The sequence below is a fragment of the Magnolia sinica genome, chromosome 8 (assembly GCF_029962835.1).
Source record: "Magnolia sinica isolate HGM2019 chromosome 8, MsV1, whole genome shotgun sequence".
NCBI classification, from domain to species: domain Eukaryota; kingdom Viridiplantae; phylum Streptophyta; class Magnoliopsida; order Magnoliales; family Magnoliaceae; genus Magnolia; species Magnolia sinica.
The window spans coordinates 52,610,097-52,621,369 of NC_080580.1; the positions used below are offsets into that span (position 1 = coordinate 52,610,097).

Genomic DNA, 11,273 nt, shown 5'->3' on the forward strand with positions numbered 1-11,273 from the left:
CCATGATAGGGAATGTTTGAATCAGTCATCTTAGAATCGCACTTTCACCCACTTGTGCAAAATCCAAAACACATGAGTAAATTTACAACCTACCACCTAATATTTAATAACAGGTATTGTTATCAAATACACCCAATTTTTGTTGCCTGATAAGATAGAATACACCAAAAAAAATTCTTTATCACTTATGGTTTTTTTTTTTTTTTTAACCACTTTTTGTCAAATCCAAGTAATTTTTAAAATGACAAAAATAGCTTTAATAAGTGATGATTATGGTCAATAATTTAGAACATTTAAAAGTCCATGGACGACAATATTCTGAACTAATTCCAATACTTTGAAGAATGATCTAGACAGACAAGAAGTGGTAATTAATTTAGATTGTTCAAAACTAGGGAGACAACGATTTGGATCATTGAAAGATGGTGGATGTCAATCTTAGACCATTTTAAGATAGTGGACAACAGCTTGGGCGGGTCCCTTTATCAATATATGCAAATACATCACCATTTGTTAGGGGTATTTACGTCATTTTCAAACAAAAGGCTAACTGAGCTAACTTTGATTTGACATAAAACAATAAACTAAAAGATTTCTCAAAAAAAGCAGGTGCTGCTTATATAGAAAAATTTTGAATGGTTCTCGTGTGTGTGCATTCAAGCTCATCTATACCACACACATGTGCCGGCATAGAATGATAGGTTCAAGATCCAGTCCGTTCATCAAAACAACACCCATATACTGATGCACTAAACCAATAAGCAGGTTGATCTACTTATCAAGTAGGCATCAATTAGAAAAACAAATGTACTGTTCTTAAAAACTCGTCTAAGGTTTTCTAATCCATCCATTCATCTATATAAAATATTGGGGCCACTTTGCTAAGTGGGCAAGATTCATTTCGAATAAAAACACGTATGAGCTTAAAACATCCATCAACCTGATGGATGATTTGGATCCTATACCCATTTGCCATGCTGGAGCATGCTCGGTGTAAATGAATTTTATTGCAAACTTCCTCTAACTACATGCATATAAATTCCTGGACAGTACCTGTTGGTCGGTCTACGTAGGGGTCCATGATTAATACAGTATGCGCATGCAGATCACGAGTCTGTTTAATTAATGGTGGAAACATCCTAGTCAGTACATCTATCTAAGTTAAAATTTCAATTTTCAAGCTAGCCGAAACATCCTAGCGAAACGCAAACACAACCACGTGGAAGATAATACCGTCTTTGGTAGTCTGAACCTGTGTGGGGCCCACTGACAAATCCACTGCGTCCATCAGTTTTGCAAGAGAACAATAGGATAGGAATTTAAAAATCAGACGGATACAAAACTGAGGTGGCTATACCACACAAAACAGCTGGGATTGAATGCCCACCATTGTAAAATAACCATATGAACAGTTTGGATAGTATATAAACATCATGGTTTACTTTAGGAAGGTTTCAATAGTGGAAATTTCTGTTCCTTTCATGTGGTGTGGCCTAAATTAGTTTTCGATATACCTGATTTTTAAATTCCCATTTTATTTTGATCTTGCAAAACTGATGTGCTGATTGGATTTCTCACAGGCATATCTGTGGGCCCCACAAAGCTTTGGACTATAGGAACTTGCCCTGCCCCCGGGGGCTCAGGCCATCCCCGTCCGTTTGGTAACTAGATACCGTTCATACAGTGCGAGTTCGGTTTATTGCCTCTGACCCCAGCTGGGCACAGAGATATAGTTGTGTCTGGGGCTGTATTCTGTAGCTAGATATATATGTCCGTGACAAATTCACTCTATCTATTTATTTTGAAAGATGATAATAAAACAAAAATATAAAAATCAAACAGATCTAAAACTCAGTAAGCCATACTAACAAAACAGTGGGAACGAAAATGTTTACCAATGAAACCTTTATAGATTAGAATCTGTTATCTATATGACATCCAACATGCTCATGGGGTTGTTATTGCTCAGATAAATTACAGGTAAAAATATCATATTGATACAAAACTACTGTCACCCAAATGTCTAATCCCCACTGTTTTGTGTGGTATGGCCCACATGAGTTTTGATTTGCCTGAATTTAGATTTCTATCCCATCTTGGCATCGCAAGACGGATGAACATCTATCTATCTCTATGTGTCCCACACCATCTGTGGGCACAGAAATGTTTCTATGCTCGGGGTCACAGGCAACTTGCTTCCTCAGTTTCTTGAAAGCATATCCAAAACTCTATAGGCCACCCCAACAGAAAAGTGGGAACAGATATGTTTTACCATTGAAACCTTTTACAGAGTAGATTATATTGTTTATATGAAATCCAACCTGCTCATGGATAGGGTTGTTATCACTCAAAATAAACTACAAACAGAAATATCATACGGTTACAAAACTACTGTCACCCAAGGGTTCAATGCCTACTGTTTCGTGTGGTACGGCCCACATGAGTTTTGATTTGCCTGGTTTTTAGATTCCTATCCGGGCACAAATATATGCCAGTGCTGTGGCTGTGTAGGCCTTACAGAAATGTCTGTTAACAATTCACTTTGCCGATCTTTTTTGAAAGACCACAATAGGATAGAATTCTAAAAATCATAGAGATCCAAAACTTAAGTGGGCACATTAATATCTTTGTGCCCGGGTCACAGGCAATCCGCTTACCGGTTCCTTTGCCGGGTACGTGGTTTTGGGGGTCATGGAACACCAGGTTCAGTGTAACTGGGACTGCAGGGCCCACCTTGATCTACATATTTTATATCCACACCATTCATCCGTTTTTCCATCTCATTTTATTGCCTGAGCCATAAAATAAAGAAGATCCAAATCTCTGGTGGGCTACACCAGAGGAAACAGTAGGGATAATAAATCTATTGTTGAAACCTTCTTTAGGGCTAACTGTAATGTTTATTTTTCATCCAACCTGTTAATAAGGTCACACAGACCCCCGATGAAGGAAGAAAAAAAAAACAGAATTATGCTTAATCCAAAACTTTTGTAGCTTTGGAAAGTTTTTAACGATGGCAATTTAATCACTAATCTTTACTGTGTTGTAGTCCACCTGAGATTTGTATCAGCTTTATTTTTGGATTGATGCATTAAAATAAGCTGGAAAAACAAATGTACAACCTTTATATAAAACACATATATCACAGTAGGCCCCATGGTCGCAGGAGCACGGAGCCCAGTCATCCCTGGGGACCACCAAATTCAGCTCCTCTAAAGGGATTGGCTGGTTATATAGCTAATGCATCAACGTCAGCAAGTTCTGTGGGTCCCATCATGAGGTATGTATTATTTCCAAACTGTCCATCCACTAGGCAATATCATTGTAAAGCTTGACGCAAGAATAAGAAAGATCCAATGATCAAGTGGAACACACTACAAAAATTCATGGGAGATTGAACATCTACCATTGAAATCCTTTTGGGGGTTGCCGGAGTTTTGGATTAATATGATATTTTATTTTCTTATTCATTAAGATATTTGTGACCTTATGAATAGATTGGATGGAAAATAAATGTTATTATGGGCCCTACGAATGTCATAACAGTGAAAATTAACACCCCATCCGGTCGTGCTTTGGATATGAACCATTTTTTGGCTCATGTTTTAAAATGATCTCTAAAAATAGATAACTAAGTGAATAATAAATACATTATTTTAGGGCCGCTTAACTTTGATCTACTTTGAACTGTTCATACAACTCGGAGCTTGAGGAGCGTATATGCTCATCTTCGCACGACACATACTTACACCAGCTGTATGGTGCAGCAGCCAATCCGCTTCTGCTTCACTGTACGGGCTACGGACGCCTTTCGCATGAAGTTTTTGTGCAAAGATGCTGGGTGGGGCCCACCATCATGTTTTTGAGAAATATACTCTGTTCATCCATTTGGCAAGCTCATTTTAAGAAAATTGACAAAAAACGAGATGGATCCCAAACTAAAGTGGGCCACACAACCGGAAAAATTGGGGAAAGAAAAACCTACTATTGAAACCTTCTTGCACTCCACCTTGATGTTGATATGCCATTCAAACAGTTTATGAGGTCATTAACACGGGTGAAATAAAAATACAAAAAATGTAATATGAAACAAAGCTTTCATGGCGATAAGAATGTTTCGACGGTTCTCATTGAATCTCTACTGTTTCCTCTCATGTGCCCCACTTAAGTCTTACATCCACCTTGTTTTTGGTTGATTTTCTTAAAATAAGTTAGTCAAACGGATGAACGAAGTATATTTCTCGGAAACATGGTGGTAGGCCTTACCCAGCAATTTACACGGAGACTTATTGGGAAACGCTTTTGGCAGGAAATCTGCGTCCACGTGCTACCTTTAATTCGCCTGCCATCAGTTTGTTACCTTTCTATTCCTATGCTTAGCATATGGACTATTGCGTTTATTCACCCACCATGAATTAATTTATTTCTACTCTTCTTCTTCTTCTGTACCCGTGGCATCCAACTGGCTGGCTCATCAAGCGGGGAAACGGATTGGCTGGTGTACCAAACACCAGCAACCTGACTGTCGTGGTTACGTGTCATGCAGAGACGATCACCTTAAGCTCTAATTTGTAGGAATGGTTGAAAGGAGATTAAAGTTACATGCCCCACAAGGATGTATTTATTATATTCACATACCATTTTAGATATTGATATTTAAAATGAGTCATATCAAAATCTCAAGTGGACCGCACTACAAGTAGCAGTAGAAAAAATGATTCTCACTGTTAAAACATTTGTAAGACCCATTGTAATATCCATCCAATTTATTCATAAGGTCACACGCACCTGAATGAAGAGTAAAAACAGATATCATATTGATCCAAAATTTCTATTACCCCTGAAAGGGTTTCATTGATAGCAATGTGGTCCACTTGGTCTTTGGATTTGTCTTAGTTTTCAGCTCAAGCCTTAAGACAAGCTCGCTAAGCGGATGGCCGGTTTGGAAATATATCATACCTCAAGATGAGACCCACAGAACTTAGTGACGTCTCCACACCAGCGAGGTTGGTGGTGTGACCACCCAATCCGATTCCATTAAGTGGCCTAGCCAATCATTAAATAATGATTCAAAAACTTCATATCGGACGCAGATTACGTACTACCCACCACCCGTCCATATCTCCGAACGGGCAGTTCTGTGGGTGGGCCCACTGTGATGTATGTATCTGTACATCCAAACCGTCTATCCCTTTTCTCAGATTATTTTCAGGCATAAAAACAAAAATGAGGCATATCCAGTGCTCAAGTGCATCAAATAATAACCTTGGTTGCATTAAAATGCACAAAGCATTAAATGCAAGAGTCATATGTGATTTGGTCCATTTGATCGTTGGATCTACCTCATTTTTAATTTATGCCTTAAAATAATCTGAGAAAAGGGTTAGACGATTTGGATGTACAGATACATCACGGTGGGCCCGCCCACAGAACTTCCCGTTGGGAGCTAGGGACGGGCGGGGCTAGTACGCAATCCGCGTCCCTTCATATCCAGGTGATAGATCACATAATGGTTGGTTGTATTGGAGAATTCTTGAGGTTTCCTACTTTCACCGTGTGCTTGGAGACTGCTGTACACACGATGGTACAACCACGCATGGTCCTGTAGACCTGGTTAAAAGAGCCGGTGACTCACCAGATTTATTTGTAGCAGATTCAAGTCGTCGTTTGCCAAGTCAGATATGAGTTGGGGTGGATGGGGGGTTCCTTACGTTGTCAAACTAGATCAGGTTCAACCGACTCGACGAGTTACATGAATCTCATGAAACTCTTAGAATCATGTCAGAGGGACCGGCTTGGGTACCAACAAAGCTCGGAGAGAGAGACATAACAGTTCAGCGGCCTAGGTCACTGAAACAAGGGCCTACTTAAAAATTCTGCAAATGACAAAACCGTTTTATTTTCATTTGCGCCGAAGCAACACTGCTCCGGGGGATCAAGTCGAGTCGGACCAAGTTAGGGCTGACCCGACTCGATCCGGTTTTGAAATAGGCTTGAACCAAACTCGACTCGACTTGCTACCGAGTCCATTATGCCCAAACTGATCCAAATCCGGATCTGGCCTAGACTAATTCGGACTGAGTCCAACCCGGTAAAAATTACCGAGTCGGTTCGAGTTGGCACCGATTCCGATCCAATTCGAATTGTGAGATGAGAGAGAGAGAGAGAGAGAGAGAGAGAGAGAGAGAGAGAGAGGACGGTAGTGATGGAGGTGGGTGGTTGTTGGGATTTGAAAGAGGAGGAGGATGAGGGAGGAAGCAAGAGTTTCGGATTGGGTCGGTTTTTATTTATTTATTTAATTATATATATACTCGAATTTGAGTCAATTCAGTTTCGGATCGAGTTGAGTTTGAATGGATCGAGTTTCGGGTCGAGTCGGGTCGAGTTACTGGGTAACTCGAACTTAACTTGGTTTGAGTTTGGAAGGGCGAAGCCTACTCAGTTCAACCAACTCACTCATTCGGTTCGGGTCCAGTCGGGTCCGAACGAGTTGAGTTAGGCGAGTCAAGTCATCCCCTGCCCAACTCTAGCTGCTCCCTGTAGATTTTGCTATGCCCAAATGAATATTCCTCACCCAATTTTGAACATGAGCGGAGAGAAAAATGGCCCACCCCAGTCAAGTCATTTTATAAAAAGGTTCCCTTCATATCTGAAGACTTGTGACACTAGTGGAAAATCTAAACCATAAAAGTAAAGGTCCACCTCGTATAGCTGAGTTGACATGAAAATCAAGCCATTCAGTTCACATTCTAATTTGTGACGTGACTGGAAAATTCGGAAACCATGGAAAAAAGTGAGGGAGGGTGAAAATCAAGAAGGCTACATTTGCATATTGAATGTGGACGGTTGCCTTTCCTGTCCATTAGGAGAAAGAAAAGGGACCCTAAAAAATAATGTCCAAAGAAATTAAAACCATAATAATCATGTGAAGATATCTCAAAGACTAACAAAGAATGCTGAAACTCATGAATTTTATTTAGAAATGATAAAATGAAATTATAGATGGATTGCATACCCTTTTGTCTTCTTCATCTTCTTCTCTTCTTTATGTGAATGAGAGAGACAGAGATGCGTGGGTCGTGTGAGGCTCTGATGAAATAATGGAGTTATTTTCTGTGCATATATAAGCATGCATATGTACGGAGAGTTAGTTGGATGATTAATAGGCCTCGTTCAACCCACACATGTGTCAACCTAGTCCTCGGGTTAGCTGTCTCATTTTTGCTATTTGAACCTAAAAATCATTATCATCCACTAGACCACACCAAACAGTTGAGATGGATACGGATACAGTAGCTATACCTCGATCTTGGTGTTGGTTGGTGTTTGGGCGTGTTTAGTCTATAGAATTGAATGGTATTGAATTGTATTAAATGGGATTAACATTATTATTGCACAGTGATTACATGTTCAGAAATTTCACATTATTATAGCCATCCAATCTCATGTTTGGAATAAAATTTTTGCCACTGAAAACACCAGAATAAGCAAAATCATGTTTGGTGGACCATGGAATTGTAATCAATGGACCAAATTCAAAACGGATGTTGTTCAGTTGTACACATATATAACCAGAATGTCGCGTGTAAATGGTGTATATAGATGGATGGCATGGATAAATGCATGCATCAATGTGGGGCCCACATGTGTAGTGGATTTTAAAATCCACATAAATCCTACATGAGACCAAATGCAATTCCATGAGACTAAATGAAATTCCATCCCACCTAATCCCAACCTTTCCCATCCTCTCCAAATGATGGATGGAATTGTACGGGTCGAGATGCAATTGTATCCCACTTAATCCCATCTAATACCCTGCACCAAACACTCTTGAAAAACTCTTTAAGATTCAACATGATGCATGTTTTGTTACGTTGTTTATATATATGTATGTGTGTGTGTGTAGCTCATTTTATAGCATAGAGCTAGTAGCAAAAAGGTATATCCAAATCTCACCGCACTAGAAAAGGTGGTGATTGAGCACCCACCATTAAAAGGTTTATAGGACTGTCTATAATGTTTATTTGCCATCTAACCTGTTGATTAGGTCACACAAATATTAATGAATGGAAAGTGCAAATATCAACTTTACCCAAGACTTTTTGTGGCCCTTAAAAAGTATTTAATGGTGAGTTTTGATGACAAAATCTGGACCACCCTCCACTCCGCACGGTGTATCTCTAAGAAACCTTGGTCCTGCACAAAGGGGTTAGCAAAGGAGACCATGGCTAAGCCGGGGGGACCCTCTGATGCCTAAGTCAGGTCAAGGGAATCTGGGTCTAAGTTGATTGTAAAGAGGGTGTGAGATGTTGCGTACCTGTAGCGATGGGGTCCTCATTGTATTTATATCTGATCATCAGACGGACTGGGTCCGCTACTCTCGGCATGATTCGCTCAATCAGTTGGATTTTTGGATCATGGGGATATTGTCCGAAATCCAAGGATTGTGTAGCGTATCATCCGTACCTACGGGCGAGGTAATCGGTCATGTCTGCTTAAGGTAGTTTCTAGTTTTAACGTATGGAGCATCCGCATTCCTCCCTGGCCTCGGCTCAGGACTTCTGGCCGAAGAGGTCCTGTTAAACGTGGATTGTGTCGTAAGTCTGAACCGAACGCTGGTCTGAGCCGAGCACCGATGTGGACGGAATGTGAACTTGGCTTTATCTGTCGAGCATTCTAAAGGTCTTCCCTCCGAGTTCCAAGGCGGGTCGATGGATTTATCTAAGTAGTCGAATTATTCGTTTCTGGTCGAGCACTAGAGGAACGTTCTAGAGTATTTGTTCCAAGCTCCACACCGACTATTCTGGTCTTAGATCACTCCGAGTTGACTGTAAGCCTCGGAGTGGGAGCGCCACTGTAACCTAGCCATGAATCTTCCTTCCCCTTCGTATCATATCGGATTGACTCTTGTGAGTCTAATTAGATCAATGGGATGTCGGTCCTCAGAATTGTAAGTGGCTCGGATCTTCCCATAACAGAAGCCCCCTACTCTTCAGGTTCAGACTAGAACTCGAAGAGTAAACATATACAGAAGATCAACCGCTTTCCCTGCCATATCTTCCACGCGTGCGGTAACAATTATGAGCTTCACTTTTAAAGACTCTGAAAGGGCATGTCTGTCCATGGGCCAACCTCCAGCGAACGCGTGGCGACGGTTAAGATCTCGCATCATCACTGAGCCTATGGCCAACTGCCACGTATACTACGAGAGCCATTTGAATGATGCTTCCCTTGCTCGGGCGTCGCTTCCGTTACTCCGTGCTCGTAATCCAATGCCAGAGGCACGCGGCCTTGTAGAGGTTGAACCAATGATCTGCAGCCACGTATGCCTTTGAAGTCAGCTCGTGATGGTTCGGCGGAGGCCATTATGCTTCGCCATTAATGCAGAGATTCTCCTCGGGCTATATAATTCCCAGTGTTTTTGAAATGCTTCTTACTTCAGCATTTTGAGTTTGTACTCCTTGAGGAGGCGATTTCCGGCGAAGGCAATTCCGACCGATTTGAAGCTTTCGGCGAGGCGATTCTAACCGATCAGGGGTTTTTCGGTGAAGGCAATTTCCGGTGACCGTCTAGTGAGTCCTCTTTCCTTCTAGTGTTTCTTCCTTCACCGCAAGATGTCGTCCGATCTGGAGATGGTCCGAGACGATTATGATGACTCCGAGCCGGGAAGCTCGGATGACCGAAGAAGGGTGTCTGAAGGCCCCTTAGAGGTAGTGCCTCTATATCCTCCGCCCCGAAGGAACAAGGAGACGGGGACTCGGACCTGTCAGGTCGGTAAGAAGAAAGCCACCTGAGCCCCCTGGGACTTGACAGCGGGTGGTGCTAAGATGCCGGCGAGTGAGCGGGCATCGGAAGTCATCCTAGGAGGCTTCGTATTGACGGAGTCTCAGATGGGATGGATTTGTTCGGAGTTTGAGATCCCAAACTCTGTTCGAATAATGGCGCCAGAGCCCCTTGATACTGTCGGCGCACCTGCTGAAGGGGAAGTCACTATTTTCCTCTGCGCCTTGCAATGCGAGCTTCGACTTCCTCTCTACCCCTTCGTCCGGGCCTGGACAACCTATCTGGGGCTAGCTCCTGGCCAATTCACCCCCAACACATGAAGGGTTTTGATCTCTTCCTTCATCATCTGGCGTCAAGTTGACACTAGAAGAGTTAATAAGTTTGTACCTGGTCAAGTACGACAACCAAGAGCCATGGTACTACTTCGCCACCCGAGGCAGTAAGGGGTCGGGTCTGGTCTTGAATCTTCCGTCCTCCAATAAGGACTGGAAGAATAAATGGTTCTGGGCTTTAGGGGAATGGGAGGCATCGGCGGGGGAGCTCGGAAGCTTAATGACTCGGGTTCCTACCCGATTTACTTCACCAGGTTGGACCGCACGCACGTTCTTTTCCATGTCTTTCTTCTTTCCGTAGTAGTTGAACTAAAAGCTTCCTCTTATCTCTGTAGACTTTCCGAGAGGTTCGTCCCTCCTCTCCTCGGACCAGAAGAATCGGGTCGCTAAGGCCCAAGTGCGATCGGGAGACCTGCGCTCTTGGTTGGATCTGATCACCTCCACCAATCTTCACTGGTCTGGGCTCTGTAAGTCCGAACCACTCCCCACTTCTTTCAGTAAGTTTATCTTGAACCCTTTACCTCTGGAAGGTATAAATTTCTTTAACTTGGTTGTTGATTCTTCATTGATTGTGTAGGTATGGCTGAGGCAGCCGGGTCCCGGAGGAGAAAGGCCGCCCCGACTGTCGATAAGATGCTGAGGGCCGAGCCCCGAACGAAGACGACCGTTCAGAGGAGGCAGGCGACTCCTCACGGTGAAGGCCCATTGGCCCTAATTTCTATCGCTGCAGCTCCAATTGTAGCTTCAATTTCTATTGCTGCAGCTCCGGCTATAGCTTCAATTTCTGTTGCCACAGCTCTGACTGCAGCGCCTATAGCAGTTGAGGCCGCCGCTATCATTGTCCCAACTCCAACCCTTCCTCCCGCTATCGATCCTCTTACCGTCGAGGCCCTTCCCGCAGCCCTAGAGCCCTGCATTGCTGTCTTTTCTTCATCCGAGCGGGAGGAGGCCGTTCTGATGGCTGACGCCATGATCTCCCCTCTCGAGGCCAGGAATGATCTTAGGGCCGAGGGTCGGAAGCAATAGGGTCAGCCCGAGTGGGGATGAGAGGGGGAAGGTTTGAATTGAACTACCACATGTCTTGCCTAGTTCTCCGGGCCAGCAAACATGCCCCGGAGGAGAAGATCGCCGACCTCTTCGAGAAGTCGGACGAGT

At 42.9% G+C, this 11,273-nt stretch overlaps 1 protein-coding gene across 1 annotated transcript in view; it reads right to left on the reverse strand.

Annotated features, from left to right (window-relative positions):
• LOC131253315 (omega-3 fatty acid desaturase, chloroplastic-like) overlaps window positions 1-7,109 on the reverse strand; it is a 40,964-nt gene extending 33,855 nt beyond the window's left edge. The window contains exon 1 of the mRNA XM_058254275.1: window positions 7,016-7,109. Coding sequence (XP_058110258.1) covers window positions 7,016-7,032 — 17 coding nt within the window. The 5' untranslated portion in view covers window positions 7,033-7,109. The remainder of the gene's footprint in view (window positions 1-7,015) is intronic.
• Between the last annotated feature and the right edge of the window lie 4,164 nt (window positions 7,110-11,273).